At 43.2% G+C, this 26,991-nt stretch overlaps 1 protein-coding gene across 2 annotated transcripts in view; it reads right to left on the bottom strand.

Moving 5' to 3' along the window:
* Window positions 1-26,991, bottom strand: part of MFSD10 (major facilitator superfamily domain containing 10) — a 131,851-nt gene that overhangs the window by 50,229 nt on the left and 54,631 nt on the right. For both annotated transcript variants that reach the window (XM_082259556.1, XM_082259557.1), the window contains exons 9-10: window positions 7,806-7,914; window positions 4,986-5,076 (exon numbers count right to left, since the gene is read on the bottom strand). In XM_082259556.1, the coding sequence (XP_082115682.1) occupies window positions 4,986-5,076; window positions 7,806-7,914 (200 nt within the window). The remainder of the gene's footprint in view (window positions 1-4,985; window positions 5,077-7,805; window positions 7,915-26,991) is intronic.

Raw genomic sequence — 26,991 nt, 5'->3', positions numbered from 1 at the left:
GCGGTATGTTTTGGGCCATTGTCATGCTGAAAGATCCATCCATAATGTTCTGGCTGAGTGAAGAAGGTTCTCTTTAAAGATTTTACAATACATGGCCCTGTCCATTGGCCCCTCAATGCGGCAATGTCGGTCTGTACCTTTAGCAAAGAAATAGCCCCAAGGCATAATGTTTGCACCTCGGTGTTTGACTGTAGGGATGGTGTTCATAGTGTCATAGTCAGCACTTTTCTTCCTCAAAACACAGCAAGTCCCCCTCCTCAAGAAGGTACATGTACAGCAGGGCTCGACAAACTCCAGGCGCCAGGTCGCATTGGCGACTAGAATTAGTGACCTGGCGCCTGGGGTGCACTGCAGGAGGTGTCCTGTCCCTTTCCATGTGAGTGCGTGGACTACTGCGCCGTCCGATAATTGAGCACGTGGCTTTTCGGCCTTCGTCAGTGAGACGCTTCCAACGGGGAACTGGCGCCCTCTTGTGGTGGCCGGGGGTTTGACAAGCAGTCACTAACGGCGCTGTTTCCCCTGCCTGTTCTCATTGCCCGCCCATTTCATTCCCAAGAGGAGAAGAGACGGAAGTTTTTGCAGGCTTCATCTGGCACTCTTTGCTTCAACGTAAGTGGAAAGGGAGTGTGGTTATTTTTTTATTTTATTTTTTACTTTATTTAAAAAAAAATGAATTTATTACTTTTCATTGTTGCCCTGCCATGCCACAGTAACACAGCCGAAGGCCCCTTTTACACAGGCTGTCAGTTTTTCAGGCGGACCTGATCAGACCCTTCAGTCTCCTCTATGGAGTAGCAACCCGCCACCATCCGATCCTGTTCGCCAAAAACAAACGGATGGTGGTTCTATTTTCCATACGTCCGGTGAATCGGATTGGATAGCATTGAATGGAAATGGACAGACAGTCCATTTCCATCTGATTGCCCCATAGAGGAGAATGGGCTGTGTCTGCATAGCAGAGTGGCCAGGACCTGTCATCTGCCTGCTCAGCGGGGATCAGCAGAGAGATCCCCGCTGAGCAAGAAGATTCTGCTTAGCGGAGGCGCCTGTGTTAAAGGGGCCTAAGGTGGCATATGTTACTCTTGGTCACTGGATCTCCTATTGCCCCACCTTGCTGCACTGTACTTTGTCCTTGTTCATTGAAAATAAAGCTTTGTTGATAAAAAAAAAAAAAAACTGGCTGTTAACTTTTTTAGCTGGCTCCTAGATTCTAAGCAAATTTGTCAAGCCCTGATGTACATTCATGTCAATGAACATCTAAATGAATCAGGGAAGGATTGGGAGAAAGTGCTGTGGTCAGATGAAACCAAAATTGAGCTCTTTGGCATTAACTCGACTCGCCGTGTTTGAGGGAAGAAAAATGCTGACTATGACCCTAAGAACACCATCCCTACAGTCAAGCTTAGAAGTGGAAACATTATACTTTGGGGCTGTTTCTCTGCTAAAAGGTACAGGCCGACCTTGCATGCATTAAGGGGCCAATAGATGGGGCCATGTATTGTAAAATCTTGGATGAAAACCTTCTTTCCTCGGCCAGAACACTGAAGATGGGTCGTGGATGGGCCTTCCAGCATGACAATGACCTAAAACATACCACAAGGCAACAAAGGAGTAGCTCAAGAAGAAGCACAATCAGGTCATGGAGTGGCCTAGCCCGTCTCTAGACCTTAATCCTATGGACAATTTATGGAGGGAGGTAAAACTTTGAGTAGCCAAGAAACCATAAAGGTTCAGAGAAGATCTGTAAAGAAGAGTGGACCAAAATCCCCCCTGAGATGTGTGCAAACCTGGTAACCAACTACAAGAAACGTTGTGCCTCTGTGCATGCCAACAAGGGTTTCTCCACCAAGTACTAAGTCATGTTTTGCTTGGGAATGAAATACTTATTTTACTCACTGACCTGCAACTTAATTTATAGCATTTATTTTATGGTTTTTTTTCTGGGTTTTTGGTTGATATTCTGTCTCTATCATTTAAAAAATATACCTATGATAAAAACTATAGACCCTTCGTTTTTAAGGGTAAACATACAAAATCTGCAGGGGGTCAAACAAATATTCTCCCCACTGTATGTATCTGCATAGAGTTTGCATGTTCCCCCTGTGCTGGCATGTGAGTTTCCTCTGGGTACTCCAGTTTCCTTCCACACTTTAAAGATATGTTGGTAGGTTAATTGACCCCTGTCCAAACTGGTCCTAGTATGTGCATGTATGCATGGGAGATAGGGACCTTAGATCATAAGCTCCTGAGGGCAGCACTGATGTGAATATATAGTATTTAATACACTGTGTAAATTGTCAGCACTGCATTTATTTATTTATTATGGTTATTTTTATAGTGCTGTCACCTGGGCCAGAGTTGACACATGACTAACTTGTAGCCAAAATGAGTGGAAAGAAAGAGAAGGTAGGTAAGTTCAAGCTGCATTAATCATACCCATGTGTGCATGGTCAACTTTTCTATCTGTCCCCGCCTGGATACCAGAACAATGAAATCCAAACACTGCTCTAATTTTAGTAGGGCAGTCTAAAAATACAAGCTGACAAAGGGTCCTTTCATACAGGCCTACTCTGCTCTATTCGGCAGAGGATCTGTAAGCAGATGATCCGTCCCATTTTGACAACTAGAGGTTTGTGGACCTGTGTTGGATCTATGGAGTGCCAGATGTAAACAGACATATGTCCATTTACTCTGTTTTTTTTTTTCTGGAACTGGATGGTAGATGAATATAAACAGAAACACATCCGTTTACATTCACCTGCCCACAGACTTGCGTGTAGATGCAAATTAGGTCTGCCTGAAAAACTGACAGGCAGACCTGATAGGAAAGTCTGTGTGAAAGGCAAGATTTATGCAGACAAGGAGGAGTTAAGAGTAGTTAGGTTTATGATCTTTAGTGCTGGTTCACACTTCTGCGGGTGCGCTGATCGCATGTAATTCGGAGCACACTGCTCCTTCATTACATGCGATCTCCTGTGCAGATGCGAATTCAGCCATACACTTTGTATGGCTGAATTTGCAGCACATCCGCAGCAAACACGCACATGAGGCATTTTTTGAGCCGCCTCAGAATCGGATCGCACAGTGGTTCACACTTGTGAGATCCGATTCTGTGTGAACTGTCAGATCGCACTGCGATATGCGATCAAACTGGGGGTGTCGTTAACATTTAATTGACACCCCCTGCGTATCGCATATGGCAGTGTGAACTGCCAGATGTGCGGATGCGATGCGGGAACAGGCTGCATATTCGCAGCATTCCCGCATCGCACAAGTGTGAACCGAGCCTAGAGTGAAGAAAAGAGGGGTGGTACCTCAAAACCGGTTCATGGTGGTGTCCCTGGGGCTGTAAGGGCCAGTGTTGATGGACTCCTCTCCCCATACAAGTCTAAGAGAATGCAAAAGCCACAGAAGCAGGTCAACTGCACCTGCAATGAATTCTAATTGATCTCAGCAATGGGGTTACTAAAACTGGAGCATGCAAAATCCGGTGAAGCTCTGAATAGAAGCCAATCATCTTCCAGGTTTTATTGTCAAAGCTTAATTGAACAAGATGAAGTTATAAACAGCTTGGCTACCATGTACAGCTGCACCAGATTCTGATTGCTCCAGTTTTGATAAATACCACCAAGTGTCTCAAACGAACACTACATTTGTCCATTTAAGCCCTTTGACACAGGCCCTGATGTGACAGGGACTAGCAGTGGTATTGTCGTGTCTCATAGATTTCAGCCTCTATGCTCAGAAGTTGAGCAGGAGTTTTATGGGCTGCTCTTCGATCTAATTGCATAGCCTCTGGCAGAGTTGTGTCCTTATCAGGCTGCTCCATTAATTGCCCACATATTGTAGAACTAAAGTGAGTTATGAGATGGCATACCGTGCTGCATGCTGTTCTGTTTCTCTGCCTGCCTCACATTGGTGATTGTAAGTTCATTTTATTTATTACAATCCACTAATAAATGGTTTGATCTGTGCAATCCAAAGCCCCTTTGTTCTGTGTTTTGACATTCAGATCTGAGTATTGCCTGGGATGCTGAGTTCAAAGCTTGCAAGAATTTCTTTTAACATTGCTCTGAATGCTTTTACTGGCTGTCATTTAGAACAGACCCTGGTGAGCACATCCTCGCATGTGTTTACTTCTGATTTACTGCTAAAAACTGTATGAGAAAACATCATTTAGGGAGCCACACAAGTAGCTTTGGAAATAGTTTTGCTCTCGAAAAGGAGTCACTTTGTGGTGTATTAACAAATACAAAATTGCAGAGATATTCATCCTGTGAAACCGCATGTACATTTCTTCTGTGTGAATGGGGGCAAAAACACGTTATTAGGCTATTTTCTCTCTAGTTCAAATGTTATTTTTGATACAAAATAGAGTATATCAGGAACATACCGCATTAGGGCCATTGGATGGTGCTGGTGATCACAGGGGAAAAAAATTTTTTTCCAAGATTGTCAGCTCCATCTAGTGGCTTTAATGCAGTATTTTCCTGATTCACTCTCTTGTGTAAATGAATAAAGATTCAACCAGGAGTACATTCGTTTTTGGCCCAATTTTCACGGAAAACATGTTCATGCAGTTACAAATAAACCCCTTTAAAGTCAGCCTGTGTCTCACAGACAGTAAACAGGCACTGACATACATCAGAAGGCATGCAGATGTCTGCTTTGTCTCAAATGGCTCAGACAGCCCCTAAATCCTCAGTAAGCACATTTTAACTTTCATTTTAACCCCCTCTCTTCAGCTTTCTATTGGCCTTGGTGTTGTCAAACAATAAGAAGTTCTAGGAGGTGGCAAGGCCATAGTGAAATATAAAAGGAAATTAGTATAACCGGTGTTTTGAGACAAAGCTCACCCAGCCTGTAGACTTCTGATGGTTCCTGTCAGGCAGAGCTGAGCTTAAATACTGCTGGGGTATACGGTATACCTTTAGAATAACTCAAGCCCTGAAATGCAAAATAGTTTGAAAGAAAAAAAAACTTACCAAAGGAATAGAGCAGAAGTCCAAGTCCCAGCATGAAGAGCCCATTTGCCCATCCAATCAGCAGAAATGCTGGAATCAACAGAATAATGGCCTGCAGAAAATATAGTAGTTAGGTACTAAGTGAGACTCTTACATTATGTATCCAACCATCCACTATAGATGGGTGTTACACAGTCCATGCATAATGTGGCAGCACCACCACCATTAGTTTATACATGCAACAGTTTATATCTTGGATCAGTAAAATAGCCAGTCTGTAGTCATTGTTGTGGCTCAAAAGAAGGTTTCAGTTTAAAACAGCAAAATACATTTTCAGTACATTGGAACAAACGGCATTCAAAGTCTGTTGTTTTTCCTTTAGTCTAGAAAAGCCTGTTCCCTGCCAGCATGCTGTAGAGAAGGACCCTTTCCCTCCACGTGGAAGCAGTGATCTCCTCTACAGAGGTCTGACCTGCGCCCCCTGCAGAGTCAGACTTATAGCTCTGCAACAATCAAAGCTCATGCTCCTTGATGATTGTAGTGCTATAGGTCTGACTCAGCAGGTAGAGTGCCAGACCTCTGCAGAGAGACCACTGCTTCCACACAGAGCAAGGGTCTTGCCCTGCAGCATGCTGGCAGGGGACAGGCTTTTCCAGACTTTCTGAAGAAAAAAAACTGTAAGGACTTGTTTACACCACAGATCGTTTTAGCATGCAGACTGATGTCTGATGGGTATGGGAAGTAATTTTGACAATACAAAATGACCTCATTTATTTCTTTGCCCTGCAGAGGAGCAGTGACTTACAGTGACTTCATGTGAGCTCTAAAGCTTTGCAGAAAACTGCAGCAGGTCTGCATTTCTACACAACACACTGCAACCCAACTGAGGGCAGCAGTGTGAACAGGGCACACAAACAATGCAGTTCAACTGTACTGGTGTGAAAGAGCTCTTAGGCGGGGAGCACCGTTAAAATAATGCGCCAGTAATGTATTTGGCTGATTTCACCAGTAAGTTTACTTGGGCTTTAAAGCTTAACTCCATGAATTCAGCCACTTTCTAAAATGTACTGGCTTACTATGACCAAACTCCAGTAAACTGAATGCCACCTCCTGGACTTATCTCTGTTATTTATAACTGAAATGTTTACTGCATAAAGAGAGTACAGTCATCCCTTCTGCTGTCCTATTATAGAAGGTTTTGAATTTTGTAAATGGGTTCACATCATACAATGCACTCTGTGATTGGGCAGAGCAGCTGCATGTGACTGGAGTGGAGACCAGAATCGTTAGAACACCAAAAGTATAGCAATGATCCCAAGGCTCGGTAAAAATGTAAATTAAAGAGATAAGTATAGGAGGAAGCATGCACTTCGCTGGATTTAACGCCTACTAATCTTATAGGTCAGCCAGTCCAGGATTTGTAGTGTGTACTGGAACCTATTTCCTTGCTCAATAAAATCCTGCAGACTTTAAAGATGTCATCGGTGTGCGGCCCACTTTATTGGTTTGACATTTTTGGAAAGTTGTTGAATTCCTGGATTTCAAATTTGATTGAAAGATCAGCAGCTCCAGAAGCTCAACTCCAAGAACGGATTTTGTTTACATTTGAAGGGTAGCTGGGGATTCTGTTTTGTTATCAGTAAGGATTCCCCTGATATCCAGCCGAATTGAGAGGAGGGGTTTGTTTTTTTCTGGTATCAAAAGGGAAAACTTGACCTTCCGTGTCAACTTAAACTGGCCATTAACATACATATAAGTGACCTTCTTGACATCCTCCCACCCGACATCTTTAGGCCTTTGTTCACATTGATGCTAATTTGAAATCGTGCCTCTTCACATGAAGTAGCACGATTTCAATGTAGCAGGTCAGTGTGATTGCAGGTGATACCTGCAAGGACATCTCTACAGCTTCACAGATGTCTATTGAAGTCGCACCTGAAATCTGAAAAAAGTAGTGCTGGAACTACTTTTGCAAATCAGTGCGGCACCGAAAAGTCGGCGTTATACCAATTGGAACAGTGCCATTGCCGGCAGTAGGCTGCAACTTGTCATGCGATTTGACCTCTCAAATCGCATGGAAAAATCTCTCCAATATAAACAAGGGCTCAATCCGAGAATCAAAAGAACAGGTGGAACATTTTTTTATGGATCAGCAGCTGCATCCAATTAGCTGCAGTCTCTGTTCAGGTATTCTGACAGCCACAGGTGTCAGCTGTCAGAATATCAAAGCTGGTGGGAGACATTCTTCCATTCACATTGTTTAGCAAGCATTGGCAAATAGATCCATTAGGTCCCTTTCACACAGGCGGACCGTTCAGATCCGCCTGTCCGTTTTTTTGGCGGATCTGAACGGTCCCCCCATGCATTCCTATGGGGCATCGGATGTCAGCAGAGACATGTCCGCTGACATCCGACCCGACCCGATCCGATCCGTCAAATCTGGACGGATGGAAACCCTATTTTCCATCCGTCCAGCGGATCGGATGGGATCGGGTGAGAACGGACTGACGGTCCGTTGACATCCGATTTTCCCCATAGAGATGCATGGGGAACTGTCAGCTGTGTCTCCGCACACAGCGCGGAGACACAGCTATCCTCCTGCTGCTCAGCGGGGGATCGGCGGCTCGATCCCCCGCTGAGAAAAACGGACTCCGTCCAACGGACGGAGTGTGTGAAAGGAGCCTAACTCTCTTTCAGCCTTTGGGGATGAATGAGAGAAATCAGTGTATAGACAGCTTTAGACAGAATGTCTCATAAAAAGTCTTGTTTCTCCTAGCATACATTGCAACCTAATAATTTCACTGCTGTACTTCTGTTTAAACTTTTTTCTTTGTTATTTACCTGTTTCACAGCTTTCACTTCATTTCCTGGTTTGATTCTTCGAGCATAGCCGCCCTGGATCAGCGCCATGGTAATTCCAATGAAGAAAAACATCTTGCCTTGCTGCATGCTGCCATAGAAAAGCAAACAATACAGGTTACAGGCAGGTTCCACAGCTGGGAACACTTAACATGGTACAGCCCATACTGTCAGCACTGTGTTTATGCTCCATCTGGACTGATCTCCTCCAGATGTTCACCACCCTTCACTAGACACCCTACCATCATCTTCTCAGGTCAGTGTGTTTATACCGCAGAGCAGTTATATACTGCTTTTATTGTAAGATTAGTAAAACCTACTTATAAAAAAAATATATATAAAAAAAGAAGATTAGGAAAACACCCTACGTCTTCCCTGACCAATGTTGGCTTCCTCCCAGCACAAATCATAATAGTGGAAGAAAAATGGCCCTGCAACTTTGTCAGCTTGGAGAGGAAGGAAAATAAATCGTCCCTCATGAGAAAATATACCATAGTTATAAGCCATATTTTTGTATTCCAATAAAAAAATGAGACAGGTTCTCAGTGTTGGCTCTCCAGAGGAGTAGTAACACACAGAGTTCAATAAAATAAAGAGACGTTTACAGCCAAACTTAAAACTGGCAGAAGGACTCAAGTATGTATTATAACAAGAAGTAAATCGAACTACTGACAGCCATCTATTTTCACCCAAAGGGCTACAGATGCTGAAATTAAAAAATAAAATAAAATGTACTTCCTTTTTTTTTTAAGTAAAGTTATTTTTGTATATGGTGAGCTCATGGAAATTCATGTGAGTAGAGCTACTGGTTTTGCTGGTTGTTGGTTGACGGGCCTGATTAAACTTGCCATTCCTATAATGAATGGATATAAACCTTTGGCATATTCAGTTGAATTGATGCTGACATTATCATCAAGCGGTACAAACGGAAACTCCCCCCACCTATAACTGGCCTTAACATAAAGGAGCACATGGAGGGGGGATGCATGTCGAACAACAACAAAAAAAGTTCCCAGCTCCTTTACCAGCCAGCCTGCAACAAACCGAATTGTCCTATCTAACAATTCAAATTAAAAACAGAGATTTAGTTTGCACACATTTGCAAATACATGCGTAATCTGCAGAGGCCACAACAAGGCACCCCAGTATTATCTGCAGTCCTAACTATACATTTTGAGAGCCTCCATAGTAGGAACATACATACAGCGGGTAAAATAAGTATTGAACAGGTCACCATTTTTCCTAGGTAAATAGACATTAAATTTTCACCACATGATAGTAACAGCCCATGCAATCCATACATGCAAAAAAATAAAATAAGTTCAGAAATTAAGTTATGTGTAATAAAATGGAATGACACAGGGAAAAAGTATTGAACACAGTAACTGAAATGTATTTAATACTTTGTACAAAATCCTTTGTTGGTAATGACAGCTTCAAGATGCCTTCTGTATAGAGAAACTAGTGGCATGCATTCAAATCTTGAAGGTTCCATGGGCCTCTTCTATGAACTCTGATCTTTAGTTCTTTCCATTGATTTTCTATTGGATAGGCCATTCTAGAAGCTTTATTTTATTTCTTTGAAACCAACTGATCTTTTCCTTGGCTGTGTGTTTGGGATCATGGTCTTGCTGAAATGTCCACCCTCGTTTCATCTTCATCATCCTGGTGAATGGCAGCAGATTTTGATCAAGAATGTCTTGGTACATTTTTCCATTCATCCTTCATTCAGGGATATGAAGTGTGCCAGTACTGTATGCTGAAAAACAGCCCCGCACCATGAAGTTCCCACCTTCAAACTTCACTCGTGGTGATGTGCAGTGCCATTTGACCTCCAAACATAATGTGTATTATGGCATCCAAAAGAGTTTAATTTTGGTACCATCTGACCAGACTATATTCTCCCAGTATTTCACAGGCTTGTCTAAATGTTGTGCAGCAAACTTTAAACAAGCTTCAATAGGGAGGCGTGGTCTGACTATGGAGGAGTGAGGACATGCTGCTCTCAAGCTCCGTCCGGTCCGCAGCTAAATAACCTGCTACAGGGGTGATTCTCCCCCTGCTTTTGCCACAGGCTATGTCACAGCGTCGGAAGGCATCCTCGCAGCCACAACGATCACGCCATTCTCACAGGGGCTCGCTGGAATCTTTCTTCCCAGAAGGTCGTTGGCAGCAGAGTGGAAGATCCAAGATGGCGCCGGAGCGAGCAGCAACACGAGGCTCAGCCTGCAAGGTCTCCTATCCCCTCTCCTAGGGTGGTAAGTGACGCCATCCCCCCTGCCTCTTCCCGCTTCATTACATCACAAGATCAGGGCTCTGAGATTGCGGAATTATTTGGGGACAGATGTATCAGACAGCACTTATGGTCTCTCCCCACTAAAGAGGGCTTGGAGCATTTTACTAGCAGGATTAAACGGACGCAACTTAAAACGGACACTACAGAGATGGGTCACAGGATTGAGACTCTTGAGCAAAAATTTGATGATGCTTTGCCAGTTATCTCCATGCCTAAAGATCAGTGTTTGGTTCAGGAACAAAGAATAGAGGCTCTCCTCAGCTAGCTGGATGACTTTGAAAATTGCAGCAGGCAAGCGAATATTCATATTCGAGGCCTACCTGAGGCCACAGCTCCTAAGGATAAAATTCCCACGCTGCGAGGAGTTTTTCATGAAATTCAAGATCTCCCAGCTTCAGCACCTATCGAAATAGACAGAGCCCACGGGGCGCTTAGACCTCCGTCTGACAATCCTGCAAACTCCAGAGACATTATCTGCAAACTTCAGAAGTATACACTTAAAGAGCGCATCATGTATAAAAATGCGGAATCAGCCATTCTTTGATTTTGATGGGGCTCATCTGCTCTTTTACCAGGACCTCTCCAGACACACCCTTATGCAGCGCAGGGCCCTCCGCCCCCTGCTGGCTGAGATCCAGACTGCGGGCCTTACTTACCGATGGGGCTTTCCGTTCAGCCTGCAGGTATCTAAAACTTACCAGTGGGTCATACTACGCCCCAAGGATGATCTTCCACGCTTCCTGCAAACCCTTGAGCTAGAGCCTGTTGACTTCCCTGACTGGCAATGCGCTCCAGAAATCATGATACCACCGCTGCCTCAACCATGGCTCCCTGCATGTAACAAGTGACAATCCTGTGGCCAGAAGTGACAAGCTGCAGGATCTTCCCCTGGCCTTTCAACACCCAGAGAATGAAGATGTATTGTGTTCCTTCATCTGCTGTTTCTTTGTGAGACCTTAATTCTCACTCTCAGAGTGTGCACCCCAGGCATAATGACTGATCTGGTGGCCACCCCAGCGTAATCAGCGAATTTACATTTAGAAGGGGAGGAAGCGTACAACTTTTATGAGAGCTATATGCTTAGACAATTTCTTTCCAAACTCCTGGGACTAGACTGGTGACACCACCCTGCGCCTCCTGACATACGATACAGACATACATATAATTGGGACTTGTCGTGTCTCCCCTGATTTTTCCAGCTTAAGGACTGGTCTGGCAACAGACCCCACGTTCCCCTGATTTTTGCCCAGGTACCCTTGTATAGGCCTACTTGCGGGGCACCAGGCCAGTGTTCGGGGAAATTTGCCCCGGGCCTGCCCTATAGTTGATAATCGTGCTGAGCCTGTTAGTCCTTGTCTGGCTTGTTTTACCTAATTTTTATCTTTCTGTGTTTTATGTTTTTTTTCTTTGCCTTTTTTTTCAATGTTAGGACGCTTTTGCTCCTCATCGCCCACACTTGGTATGCTGGAGAGAATAGGCTGCTAGTTTGCCCTTTGCTTCTAGTATGGCTTCACTTAAGGTACTGTTGAATAATGTACGGGGTCTCTGCTCTCCACATAAATGCAACAAATTATGGTTAGAACTGCTACCCTTAAACGCCCAGATTGTATTCCTGCAGGAGACACTTCAGGCAGCAGTCCCTCCCTAAGATGCCCACCCACCTCTTTAACTAGTGGTTCTTTAGCACCTCCCCTGTTGCAAAATCCTGTGGAACAGCAATTGCGATCCACAAATCGTGCCCGTTCCAACCTTCGGATAGTTGTATAGACCCCCAAGACCGCTATGTTTTTGTGAAGGGGGTAATAGCGAAAAAAAATTTACTTTTGCGACTCTTTACGCACCGAATGCCCAACAGCTCTCTTTTATAGATATGGTCCTAACAAAGCTAGTAGACTTTAGGGAAGGCATCCTGATTCTCGGGGGTGACTTCAATGTTAGCCCGGATTCCCTTATTGACGCGTCACATGGCTCCCCGCTACACTCTTATGCCTTTCTCAAACTTTTCTGGGGCCATGTCATGGTGGGACACCCTGGAGTGTTAAAGTTCTCCTTCAACATAGGTCCTATATTTTGAACAGCCAGAATGTCTGCCTATGGAAACCCCTGGGTCAAATAAGAGATGATCTCAGCAGTTATGATGCTTCACCTTTTCCCTTTTTGCTCGTCTTTCCCTTCCTTCCTCTCTGTGCCTCATGTGTTTGTAGTTCTATGTGCTGATGCATATACCTCTGTTACAGTTTTCGCGAGGACCACCCTTATCTGAAAGCCGACCGCCCGACGTTTAAAGAAATACCGGGGTTATGACAGCTATCTGCTGCCATAACCCCGGTATTTCATTTTAAATGACCAACGTAAATAGTCGTTAGGCGGTAGGTAAGTGGGTAAGCAACAGACAGCATGGATTCATGAAAAACTAAAGTTGTCAAACACATCTAATTTCTTTTTTTTTTTTTTTTTATTTAATAACTGTTTATTGAAAAATTTTCAAGAAAAAGAAATACAGAAAAAGTAGGTAATACAGACTCTGTGTGTACAATTATTGATGCTCAGAAAAACATGGACAACCATCGAGGGTAAACAGCATACATCAAAATTCTTAAAAATTTTAATTTTTGATAAAAAAAGCCAATTATTGAAAAATTAAAAAAAAAAAAAAAAGATTTTTTGATTTTTACTTTGGATTTAGTATCTGGGGGGTCTAAAAGGTGTGCATGTGAAGTTCCAGCTCTGTAGCATGTCCAGAACCATGAAAAAAAAAGATAATTTTTCAGTAGAACAGGGATGTGGGTCGGGACCCTCCTTTAACTTTAACACCTATATGATCTTTTTTTCTGGTTCTGGACATGCTACAGAGCTGAAACTTCACAGGTACACCTTTTAGACCCCCCAGACACAAAATCACACAAAAAAAGTTCTTAAAAATTGTCATTTTTGATAAAAAAGCCAATTATTGAAAAATTAAAAAAAAAAAGAGATATTTTGATTTTTACTTTGGATTTAGTATCTGGGGGGTCTAAAAGGTGTACATGTGAAGTTTCAGCTCTGTAGCATGTCCAGAACCAGAAAAAAAAAAAGATAGTTTGCATTAGAAAACTTTCTGACAGGGGGTTTGCTTCGCTCCTGTAACACCTTGCCGGTTTAATAGAAGGCATTTTTTTGGGATCTTTGCAGTCAGGAAAAACATCTGAACTTGTGTATAGTGGTGCTGTGCACAAGTTCAGATGTTTTGCCTGCCTCCAAAACCCCCCAAAAAATGCCAGCAAAAACACACCTGGGCATTTTTTTTTTTGACGCTAGCGTTTTTTTTTGGCATTTTTTGGGGTTCTTTTGAGGCAGGCAAAACATCTGAACTTGTGTAGTGGTGTATATACACACATCCATATATTTATATACACACCTAGACATATATAGGTGTGATAGTAGCAGAAATATATGCTTGCGCTAATGAAATCATTTACAGTAATATATTTCTGCTACTATCACACCTATATATGTCTAGGTGTGTATATAAATATATCTATGTGTGTATATATACCACTATACACAAGTTCAGATGTTTTGCCTGCCTCAAAAGAACCCCAAAAAATGCCCAAAAAAACACTAGCGTCAAAAAAAAAAAAAAAATGCCCAGGTGTGTTTTTGCTGGCATTTTTTGGGGGTTTTTGGAGGCAGGCAAAACATCAGAACTTGTGCACAGTACCACTATACACAAGTTCAGATGTTTTTCCTGACTGCAAAGATCCCAAAAAAATGCCTTCTATTAAACCGGCAAGGTGTTACAGGAGCGAAGCAAACCCCCTGTCAGAAAGTTTTCTAATACAAACAATCTTTTTTTTTTCTGGTTCTGGACATGCTACAGAGCTGAAACTTCACATGTATACTTTTTAGACCCCCCAGACACAAAATCAAAAAGTAAAAATCAAAAAAATTTTTTTTTTTTTTTTTTTTTTTTTTAATTTTTTCAATAATTGGCTTTTTTTTATCAAAAATGAAATTTTTTAAGAACTTTTTTTGTGTGATTAATAGTTAGTTAATGGGGCATGACCCAGAACCCTAGGCACTTTTTAGGGGCATTTATTGGGTTTTAGGGCTTCAAAATGGTGTTTTTTGATTACCGAAGTTCGGGTCCCATTGATTTCAATGGGGTTCTGAAATCCGAACCGAACTTTATGAAAATTCGGGTATTCTGGTCGAACCGAACTTTTCAAAAGTTAGATCATCCTTATTTGCAGAGCATGAGAAACCATACCATTAAAATAGTGTCAATATGACGTCACCTTAGATTTGAATTTAGGAGGGATCACCAGTGTTAGAAGACATAATTTCAGCATATTTTGAGGAGTAAACGAAGGCGAGCCAGCAGGCCCATCTTTCCGAATAAACATGGGCTTAGCCTTTCAGGGTTAAAGAAAGGTCCTACCATGCAGACTAGATGAGCGACTCACTCCAGCCACATTTATACGGTAGGGATGGTGGATTGTTTCCAAAATTTAGGGATTATAGATTTTGCCGCACTGAGTAGGTGGGGGTGATAGATTTTTTTATACCGGCCTACTGGCTCGCCTGTACAATGAAACAAGACCGCCCATGGGTCATCAGGCACCGCATTACCCTGGATGAGATTGATCCATTGCAGGACAGAGGACCAATATGGATGAAGAAGTGGGCAGGACCACCACATGTGCGCGTGTGAGGTAGTTTCTCTGCAGCCTCTCCAACAGAGTGCAGGATAATCTGGGAACAGTGACTGTAACTGGATTGGGGAGTAGTGCCATCTTGACAGCAGTTTGTAATTAAGTTCCGAGGATTTCGTTGGAATAGAGGAGGTGTGCGTTAGCTGTAGAATCCGTTTGCGTTGGAGGCCCGATAGAGGGCAAGCAAGATCTCGTTCCCATTTAGTTAGAAAAGGAATATCAGAGATGGCCTCCAGTGTTATCAATGCTTTGTACATGAGAGACAATCCACCCCTAGGAATTTGAGGCAAAGCCAAAACCGCTTCTATAGTATTCAGATTCGCCACGGAGCGAATAAGGCTTGGGCAGGGCATTCACAAATCTGGTCAGTTGTTGATATTTCCATTTAATCATTGGTGTGGCCGATGTGTCCTGGAGCAGGTTGGAAAGGGGTAGGATCCCGTTAGCAGACGCGATATGATGAAGCAGGGAAGGAGAGGACGGGAGACATTTACCAAAAGCAGAGTCCAGTCCCCCCTGGCAGAAAGTAGGAGTGACCAACTAAGGGCATTAAGGGGGAGTTGTAAGCCCAGTGATTGCATCTGTGCACTGAGTCCCATATGGCCAGGGTGGAGGTGGTTAGGGGGGTAAGTATCCATTGAATGCGACATCTGATTTCTTTTTATGAGGAGGTACACAAAAACTTAGACAAAGGAGTGGTTGTGGATATAATATGCTTGGGGTTTACCAAAGCATTTGACACAGTTCCCCACACACAGCTATTGTGTAAAATGAGTCTACAGGCCTAGAAAATCAAGTTTGTAAATGCATAGAAAACTGGCTAAAAGACCGTATTTGGAGAGTAATGGTTAATGATTCTCACTCTTCTTATAGTCTACAAATACTAGTGGTGTACTCCAATGTTCAGTGTTGGGACCCTTACTTTTTAACCCTCCTCTTATGTTAGAATTCCATTACTATCCATGATGTTTAGGGTCGGTTTTGACCCGTGTTTTAAATCAGCCATAAAATACCCTCTGAATAATTATTTATCATCAAATTTGTTTCTTACCTCTTGGTTACCTTGTTAGGCTTCTTTATCCTTGAAAAGATTGGTTTTAATATTTTTGGTGTGACCCCTTAGACCTTTCTTTTGATAGCATACCTCTCATTTTCAAATTTAAAAAATGGTAAAATAAAGTCAGCAACTCTGAAATGTATTTGTCCTATGTTTCTTCACTTTATTTAGAGAAGCAGACAAGCGGGAAAAGAGATAGGCCCCTCCCTAACTACAGCTCACAGGGTTGAGAGGGGATTGGCTGTCAGTGTTACTAAGCAGAGAGAGTGTTTATGATTTCAGTTTTGGCACTTATTAGTGTCCTAAAATCCTATATTATAACTGGGTCAGAATTGATCCTAACACCATAAACGTCTTCATTTTCTATTACATTGTTTAAATAGAGGTTCCTGGCAAAGTAAAAAAATCTTGATGCAATAAACAAATTTATGTGATACTTATAGACATTCAAAACCTGAAAACGGGTCGGTTCTGACCCTAACATAAGAGGAGGGTTAACATATTTATAAATGATATAGGGTTTGGGATTAAAAGTACCATTTCAGTATTTTAGTCTTTGCAGATGACACCAAAGTATGCAGTGGAATAACGTCCTTACAGGATGTCTACAACTTACAAACTGACCTCACTATTGAATTGCACTACTGAATTGAGCAACTATGAGGTTTATTGTTGATAAATGTAAAATTTTGCACTTGGGGGCTAGAAGCATGCATGTATCTGACATACTAGGGCAGGGGTCTTCAAACTGTCAGTTTACTGTCCTTCAGAGTGTGGGAGGTGGGGCACAGGGGAGCCAGCGTGAGTAGAAAATTCCCTGGCATCAATGGGAGTAAAGAATTCCCCATCATTGGTTTTAGTGGGAGACATATTGCCCCATTGTTTGTAATAGGAGAAGAAATAGTGCCCCATTGCTGGTGTCTTAGGGAGGAATAGTGCCCCATCATTGGTGTCATTGGGAGGAATAGTGCCCCGTTGTTGGTATCAGTGGAAGGCATAGTGCTCCATTGTTGGTGTCAGTGGGAGAAATATTGCTCCTATCATTGGTGTCAGTAGGAAAAATAGCCCCATTGTTGGGGTCAGTGGTATGAAGAGTGCCCTACTGTTGGTATCAGTGACAGGAATAGTGTCCCGAGGGCCTAAAAAGCAACCAAAGGTCCACATCCGGACCCCGGGCCGCAGTTTGGAGACCACTGCACTAGGGGAAGAAAAGCTGGGGGAGTTAAAGGTTGAGAAGGATCTGGGTGTTCTTGCAGATAGCATGCAATTCCAAGCTGCAGTTTCTAAAGCTAGCAAAATACTTTCTTGTATTAACAGAGGTATAGACTCCAGAGAGAGATATCATTATGCCCCTGTACAAATCATTTGTAAGACATAAGGATATCAGGGAACTGAAGAAAGTGCAGAGAACGGCAACCAAACTGATAAGAGGCAGCTATGAGGAAAGATTAAAGGAGCTGAATTTATTCTCTTTTGCGAAGAGGAGATTAAGGGGGGATATGATCAACATGTATAAATACATAAGGGGTCCATATAGTGAACTTGGTGTTGAGTTATTCACTTTCAGATCACTAGGGAGGACAACGGGGCATGGTTTACGTCTGGAGGAAAGGAAATTTAACCTTCACATATGGAATGGCTTCTTCACCGTAAGAGCTGTGAAAATGTGGCATAGACTCCCTCAAGAGCTGGTTCTGACCAGCTTAGTAGATTGGTTTAGAAAAGCTCTGGATGCATTCCTAAATGCACAAAACATAAATGTATATTATTATTTAGAGGTAATAACAGGGGCAGTTAATCCAGGGAATATCCAATTGCCTCATGGGGGGATCAGGAAGGAATTGTCCCCCATTGTGTGAATTTGATCATGCTTTATTGGGGGAATATTTGACTTTCCTCTGGGTCAACTGTGGGTATACGATTGTGTACATCAAGATTTTCTGATTGTGTGTGTGTGTTTTTTTTCTTTTTTTCTTTTTTTAAACTAGATGGACTAAGTCTTTTTTCAACCTGACTAACTTCTATGTAACTATGATGTAGGTTGCCCATATATAATTCTAGGCTCTCTGATTTTTGGAGTAACCTCTGGAACATTTGTTAAATACCTGTTATTCCTTCTTTTAGAACCGCTTTCTTTGATAGGGTGACAACATTCTTCCTTCTGCAGTGACATTACTGCAGTGTTGTCACCCTTGCTAGATCTGTGGCTGCTAAGATGAAGGCACCATTGATAGCCCTACCAGAGAAAAGACAGGGACAAAATTCTGTCTGAGACAATACTGCAACAGATTCATAATCACCATACTGACAGATGAATCTGTTGCAAGTATTGCCATTTGTTAGACAGGTGGAAGACAGATTTCCAATGAGCGTCTATGACACACTTTATGAATTCCTGTTCAAGGGTATCAGGTAGTAGACAACAAATCAGCTATTTCACACTGCAGGAATGGAAGGTATAAGTGTTAAATAGCCCTAGTTTGTGATGGCAGCGGTTCCTTAAGGGGATCCTTGCAGGGCAAGATGACAGTCAGGGCCCACCAATCCCCTTTAACTTGTGTATGCTCCCTTGCTGCTCCTTTGTCTTAAAAGAGAAGTATACATTTTTATTTTTATCTTACTTACCTAGCTGGATGCAGCATCACTCCAATGCAGAATCTGTACCCTGCTGGCTCTAACACTGAGAACCAAGTGATCAAACACTGCCGATCGCTTGGTTCTCACAGCTCCATGAGCAGAGACTGTCAGTCACTGGATCTTTGCTCTGCTCCCCCTCGCTCACTAAAGCACTGGGCTGTGGAGGGAGCGGGAGTGGCCGACTCAGGCTCTCACGGCTCGCTGAGAGGCTGAGCCAGGTGCCAGTCCAGGCATGTGGGCTGATCTCGGTTCTGTAACGTCGCTGTCTGTAGAAAATTAGTCACAGGACTCAAGGAACTGCACTTCTGTGATCCATAAGAGAAGTACAGCCAAACAAGCTTTGGCTGTTTCTCCTTTATGCAGCAACACTGGGCAACCTGGGGGATTGGTGACATCACTCTCCTGGTCATGTGACAATGTTTAGACCTAGTGATTGGATGCTAGGCTAAGCAGTGTAACAGTGAAGAAGGCCACACCCTCCCCCATACCTAGAAGTATCAAGTATTTTTACTGCAAAGAAAGGAGCTGCAAGGGAGTGAACGTAAAGGAGAGTATATGGGGGCTGGAGTGGCCCTTTGTCCTGGGCATGGGTAAGGTGACAGGTGTATCCTTAAAGCCCAACCCCAGCCAAAACCTATTTTTGTTTTTATGAACAGAGTAGGGACAGGTTTGAATCTCTGCAGAAACAGAGGTCACTGGGACAGGAAGGCAAAAACAGCAATACATTTAAACCAGGAAAGAAAGCCAGACAATCCCTCAGTACAGGCTCACATATATCCTGACAGGCATTCTAATTACCCCAACCCCCAAAGAAATTGGCTGAAATTTGGTATAACATTCTGTATAAGTGAAAGGACCACTTTAAACGAGACATTCTAAACACATTTGAGAGTAAGTGTAATATTTGTCGGTTATAAGAGAAGAACACATGAAGCAGATAATCCTGATAAACAATCAGTAGTCCCAGCGCTGTGACCGGTTGTTGGCTGCAAATCCTCATTCACTTCATGACATAATCCCTCTCCATTTGTGGCTGGAGATGGGACAAAATGGAATGTCAGAAATAAGCTGACAGCGGGGCACTATTTCTGCTATGTGTGCACAACAGAGCTCAGGGGGCTCTACCATGGCCAGACATACTCTCAGAGACACATTCCAGGAATACTACAGGTCATCTGCTGCCCTCTACACATGTGAAAAGGGAATACGTAATTCTAATTAGCAGACATCAACACAACTGACAGCAATGGGATAGCCACATGGCCTGTAACGGCTTAATAATGGGCAATATTTACACTACAGAACAGCAGAAAGAAAGACTATCTGCCCTGCCCACTGCAAACAGCAGCATGTATTTATTACAGGTATTTATACAGCATTTTACCTACTGTGCATTCACATTAGTCCCTGCCCTTCACTTACAATCTAAGGTCCGTATCTTAGGCCCCATTCACACTTGTGCAACTTGTGACTTGACAAGACGCACCCCATGTTTCTCTAGGAGTACCGTTCATATCTGTGCGACTTCAAAGTAGTTCCTGCACTACTTTGGTTCGACTTTCATGTGACTTGAGGTCCAAAGACCTCAATGTAAACCCTCAAAAGTCGCATGAAAATTGCATCTGCATCATATAGATGAGATTTTGATGCAACTTTTTTTTTATCACGAAAAATAATGTTTATTGCAGAAAAAGTGAATTGTACAAAATACAACAGGAGAAGTATAAATGGTACAGTAAACACAAACCATAGCTTTTGAACAAGATTTTCCAATATATTTCTAAACAGCCATCATACATATAGCATAAAATATCTGAGTCAATTATCCATTCTAAAGAGTTCTACTATGCAGGTCCATAATACAATGACCTATACAGGTCATACCACAGGACTCACACTCCTTTATATAGAAAGAAGAAAACCAAACAAGAAAGGAAGAAAGAAAGAAAGAAAGAAAGAAAGAAAGAAAGAAAGAAAGAAAGAAAGAGAGAGAGAGAGAGAGAGAGAGAAAAAAAAAAAAGGGGGGGGGTGGGGGAGAAGTCGCCTGGCACTAGATCCCCTCGACCTCTGACAGATTATCCCCGTTTTCATTACACTCCACCCTCCAAAAGCCTATTTAGGACCAGCTGATGTGGCGCTAAGCCTGGCGTATCTAGCCACGGTTGCCATAGTGAATAATTTTTGGGGTACCTTCCGATGCGGATATGTACATTTTTCACGGATAAGATATGCGTTTACCTGTTCTACCCAATGTTTCCTGGTCGGGAGGCGAGGATAAATCCAATAACCTGCAATTAACTTACGAGCACTAAAAAGTAATCTCAACACTGCCACATGCGTTTTTTGATTCAAGACTTTCGCCTCCAGTGCCCCCAGGAGACAAACCACAGGGTCCTTGGGAGCTGAAAACCATACACCCATGTAATGGTGCTTATAATTTCTGACCAGTAATGAAACCGTTGAGGGCATTTCCATAGCATGTGTAAAAGGTCGCCATGCTCCCCTTCACACTTTGGGCAAAGGGGGTGTCTCTGCATCCCCATTTGCGTAATTGGATTGGTGTTCTGTAAGCTCTATGCAATAAAAAGAGGTGTGAGAGCTTCTGCGATGCCGACACCGAGACCAAGGGTGCAGAAGACAAACACAACTCCGATGTGTCATCCTCAAAATTACCCACATCTTTCTCCCATCTCTCCCTACATGCAACCGCAGATCCCCTCTGCATGGAATTAAATATTCCACTATACATTTTGGAGATCATGCCCCGTTTATCTGTTGTCAAAAAGGCTTCCTAAGAATAGGGTGGTCTACTAGCTTAAGTTCAGAGCAGTGAGATTGATAATTCAACGCATGTCTTAAATGCAGATACCTATAAAAGTTCTAGGAAGAGCAAATTCCGTTTGTAATTCTGTAAAAGATTTCAGTACATCATTCTTACATAACCAAGAAACATATCTGATCCCCGCTATTTCCCAAGACTCAAAACCATCCAGCTTTATTAATTCTTTGTACTGGGAGTGAAGTCATAATGGGGTATTGGAAATGAAGCCGTGGATACCCAAGATTAGTTTAACATGAGACCATAGAGTTTTAAAAAGTTTAATGGTAGGAGCTGTATCTGATATATGCATGAAACCAGCCTCCAAATGCGCTAAAGCCAAGTAAGCTGTATTCCTGGGCATAAGTAATATTCAGATGGAGTCCTTAGGATCCATAAGACCCCACCCCACAAATTGGTCTCTATGAACAATTTTATGTATGACTTTTGCCAGTCTGGTCGCAAGAATCCTCGAAAGCAGCTAGACATCCGCCGTCAGCAGGGAGATAGGCCTATATGAGTCAGCCCTCAAGGCATCTTTACCTGGTTTCAGGAGTAAAATAATTACGGCCTCATTCATTGAGTGGGGTAGGGTCCCTGACTGGAGTGCAGCGCTGTATACCCTCAGCAATACTGGTATCACCTGCTCCGCCCATAGACCTCAGACGGTAGTCCATACGCCCAAGGAGACTTCCCATTGGGTCCATTTTGTATTGCTGCCTGCAGTTCCTCAGCAGTCAATGGGGCATTAAGCATTTGCCCATCCGAAGCCCTCCCGGCGAGGCAGTGAGCAACTATCCAGAAAGGAGGCTATCTCTGAATCGGTGGGGTGGACCTTAACAGAATAGAGGTCCATATAAAATGTAAGGATTACTTGTAAAATGTCCTGAGTAGAGCACCATGTTGAACCATGAAAATTGTCAATGACAGCTACACATGAAGGAGCCTGCTGTGTACGCACCAGCATTGCCAACATGTGACCCCTAGTCTCACCCTCCTCAAAATGTTTCTGCTGTAGAAAGAAGAGCTTGTTCTCAGCTAGCTGGGTCTCAACTGCCAACCTCGTTTATTGGACTCTGAAGGGTTATCCACATAAGCCCCCTCCGCCCTCCCAGCCTCACCAAGCACCCAAGCTTCCCAACCTTTAGTAGATGTTTTAATTCCATTAATAAGTTAACTAAATTGTCCTCTTAAATACGCCTTGGCTGTGTCCCACACCACCCCCACCTCTGCAGAGTCTAAATTATGGCTAAAGAAAGTGGACAACAGCCCAGTAATGGGATCTGGGGTAGGAAACAGAGAGAGCCAGAAAGGATTTAATTTCCAACAACGTATTTTCTGAGTAGAGGGTAAGTAAGAATAAGTAAGTAGAGTAAGATCCACCCAGAAGGGAGAATGCTCATAACCAGAGGAGGCAAGGAGAGCAAGGAGCCGATCATTACCCAAGCCCAAATCTATCCTTGAGAGACCCTCAAAAGTAGCAGAAAAACATGAGAATCGTTTGACATTAGGGTGATGCAACCTCCACACATCAGTCAGTCCAATCTCTCACCAGGCGAGAAAATGGAGTAGGACCTCTCACCAGAGATGAAGTTTGAGGTAAAGTGGCCAGCCTGTCCCAAGTAGTATCCGGCAAGTTGCTAAAATCACCTGTTGCTAGAAGTGGGATATCAGTGTATCAGGCCATAAAACTTGCCAGTTTTCTAAGGAACTTCTGCTGAGAACAGTGGAGGAACATATACACCCGCAATTATACAATTTAGCTCCGCAACCCTTCACATCACAAATGGAGTTCCACGCCGTACCAGGAGGCTCACCCCTCTGGAGTATGCGGAATGTGTGGATTGGTATTGGTGATTGTATATCCGTGTGGAAAAGTAGGTAGGTGAAGCAGATGACAGGTGAGTTTCTTGAAGACATATGATGTTGGCGCCAAGTCTTTTAACATTCCTGAGAACCGCTGTGCTTTTCACAGGGCTGCTGAGTCCTCGTAATGTTCCACGATAGTACACAAATTGTGTCAGCCATGAGTCCAGTATTTAACATAAGGGAGTATGCATCTCAGATGAAGGGCACCACAGTCACAACCAGAGCGAGTATAAAAGGAGTAGGGCAAATCGGGCTCATCATATCAATAGGGCTCAACCTCACTAGGCCAGGGGACAAGAAATACAAAAAGAAGTTGAAAAAGAAAAAAAAGGAAGGAAAAAGAACTACTAAACGCATACAGGACCAACATGGCCCATGCATAGATAAATCTCAAAGGGAACTGTCCATGCAGGACTGCATAGGGGGTGCAATGAAAAATCAAAGATAGAACAGTGAACTTCACAACGAGCAATGTCTCACTTGAAAAGGCATTCAAGTAAACATTAGCATTTGTATTCCGCCTGGTTGTTAATGTCCAACTCGGGTGGGCAGAGATTCCGTTATCACCAAGAACATCAGAACAACTAGCGCACATCTGGCTTAGGTAGCGCATTCAGGCGCAGCGATCTCTCCTCTCTGTCTAGCCAGTGGGATACAGCGGCGGGTTTTTCGACTAAGTGGACTTCCCCTTTGGTGACAATTCGTAGTTTAGCAGGGAATAACATGGTGTATTGAAGGTTATATTCACAGAGGCATTGTTTGACTTCCAAGAACCTAGTTCTTGGTTTCTGCACTTCAGCAGAATAATCTGGGAACAGTGAAACTTTAGCATTGTCAATGTCTAGTGCTTCACCCATGCCCCTGGCTTTTGCAAGGATTGCATCCCTGTCCTAGTAATTTAGTAATTTAAACAAGAAAGTGCGAGGATTACCTGGAGGAAGAGGGCTCATGGGTATTCTATGCACGTTGCACCGAAAACATGGATGTAAAAGTGTCTTTACCAATTGTTGTCAGCAGCCAATTTTCAATAAATGCCACGGGGTTTTTTCCTTCAGCTCTTTCTAGAATGCCAATGGCTCTTATGTTATTTCTTCTCATTCTATTCTCCAAATCGTCTAATTTGGCAGCTTGCTGGGCCACATTAAGCACATTTTGTTTAACATCTTTCATTAGAGGAGCCATATCATCCTCAACTGTGCTGATCCGTCCCTCCAATGCAGAGGTTCTCTCCCTCAACTTTTGCATATCATGCCTGATAAAGGAAACCTCAGCCTTCACACCTTTAATTTCACAGGTAAGAGCTGTAATCGATGCATTGCAGGTGGTGACAGCCGCCATAATATCATAGAGAGTAGGCTCTGGATCATCCCCACTATGTGAGGCAGGTAGAGGACAGGATTCAGTCAGGATACTCACTGTGTCCCAATCATTAATTTGTTCCGATGGATCCTCCAGGGGTACTGTAGCATCCTCATCCGAGGGTGACCTAGAGGATTCTTCTGGTGTTGCAGTGGTGGTAGAAGAGTCCCTCATTGTGGCCCTGGAGAAGAACTTTTACGCCGCATCCTTATAACTGTCCTTAGAGAACGAGAGCCGGTGCCATCTTGCCCCAGCATGTCGGCCGGGGGTCTGCTGTTTTTCAGCTTTTTGGCCATGTTTTAGCTTGGGAAGAACAGCAATAATTGTGCCGCACACACTTACAAGAGTCCCGGTTCGTGGTAAGTGCAATATGGGAGCCGTAAGTAGCCACCCGAAGGATATATGTCAGGATCTTCGGCAAAGAGCACGAGAGACACGTCCGGCTACATCGGCTGCTTGGCCACGCCCCCTTGATGCGACTTTAGAGGAATGCAACTTGTGCAGAAATGAAAATTTTTTAGGTTTCTTTATTTTCTAACAAATTCCAAATATTCAGAACGATTGGAATTCGAATAGGTCAAAAATTGACTGACCGATTCGAATTCTGTGTGAAGAATAAGCCGGTTGTTAAGGAGCGGACCGGGAAGCAGGTGACCACATTCTTAACAACAGATGACTCATCAGCTGTCCGTCAGTTTCCCTACTGACAGCTGAATGTAAAAAAAAAAACATGCTATAAAAAAAAAAATGAAAAAAAAGAAAATGGCATGGGGTCCCCCCAAAATCCATACTAGTATCTTATCTGAGCATGCAGCCCAGCAGGTCAGGAAAGGTGGGGGGGGGCAACCCCCCTCTTGAACCATACCAGGCCACGTCCTCAACATGGAGGGGTGCTTTGGGGCAGAGGTAGATCCATTGTCGATCATGCAGCGTGCAGCACCACCAACCAGAGGAAAGACAGCTCCTAACTACCTAGGGGACTGGGCCGCTCGGTTACATCGCCAGGTGGCACCGCCCCCTTGTGACGTCACTGACCCAGCCTGCCATCGGTCGATGACATCATGAGCTAGTATGGGGGGGGGGGGGTGGAAATCGACACCATTTTTTTTTTATCACCGGCATTCCTTTTTTTTTTACATTCAGCTGTCAGTGGAGAAACTCACTGACAGGTGATGAGTCATCGGTTGTTAAGGATGCAGCCAACCCGCTTCATAACAACCAGCCATTCTTCACACAGAATTATAATCGGTTGATCAGTTTAACCCAATTTGAATTCCGATTGTTCTGAAAATTTGGAAATAATTGGAAAATGAAGAAACCTAATGAATTTTTAATTTCTGCACAAGTCACACTCATCCAAAAGTCGCATCAAAGTCCCGTCAAGTTTTATGGTAAAGTCGCAATGGAAATTTCACTGATTTTTAAGTTGCACAAGTGTGAATGGAGCCTTACATGTATACATAAACACATACTAGGGCCAACTTGGACAGAAGCCAATTAACCTACCAGCATGTCTTTGGAGCCTGGGAGGAAATAAAATGCAAGCACTAGAAGAAAACTCCATGCAGATAGCATCCTGGCTAGGATTCGAGCTGAAGACTCCAGTGCTGCAAGATTATTAAGCCACTGTGCTGCCCATTATCAAAATATACTGGGGATGATGAAACAGAGGCTAAGGAAGTACACAGCAAGCGCTAAAACATTTTTTACCTTAATCAGTTCAGGTCTGCCCTATAGCAGTCTTACTGCTACAGTGTGGCACATGTGTGCTGGATCACATATATATACGTTATCCGATGCTTCCGGGTAAGGGGCCTGCATGTGCGCCGCTGCCGGCTCTCTTCCGCTGTGATTAAACACAGTGGGAGCTGATAGGCAGGTACCGCAGACTCAATGTCTGCCGGCACTAGCCAAAAGTGAGGAGAAGACGAAAGGCGGTCTGACTATGGAAACATGGCAGATCGCCGTTCTGACAGGAGGGAAGCATGGATCCTGTGTCTCTGTAAAGCAGGGACTAGGATTCATGTCTTCCCCTAGTAAAAGTACCTCCCACAGTTTAGTAAAACACAGGATAGGCACACAGTTAGCCCTTTGATAGCCCTAGATGTTTAACGCCTTCCCAGCCAGTGTCAATAGTACAGTGACAGTGCATATTATTAGCACTGATCACTGTATTAGTGTCACTGGTCCCCAAAAAGTGTCAAAAGTGTCAGTTAGTGCCTGAATGTTCACTGTAATATCACAGTCCCGCTAAAAGTTGCTGATCGCCGCCATTACTACTAAAATAAATAAATAAAAATATCTCATAGTTTTTTAGACGCTATAACATTTGTGCAAACTAATCAATATATGCTTATTGGGATTTTTTTTTACCGAAAATATGTAGCAGAATTCATATTGGCCTAAATTTATGAAGAAATTAGATTTTTTCAATTTTC

The sequence above is a fragment of the Pelophylax lessonae genome (genome assembly GCF_965119305.1).
Source record: "Pelophylax lessonae genome assembly, chromosome: 1".
Classification (NCBI taxonomy): Eukaryota; Metazoa; Chordata; class Amphibia; order Anura; family Ranidae; genus Pelophylax; species Pelophylax lessonae.
Note: the sequence above shows the minus strand (reverse complement) of the source record. Positions and strands in the feature narration are given on the sequence as shown.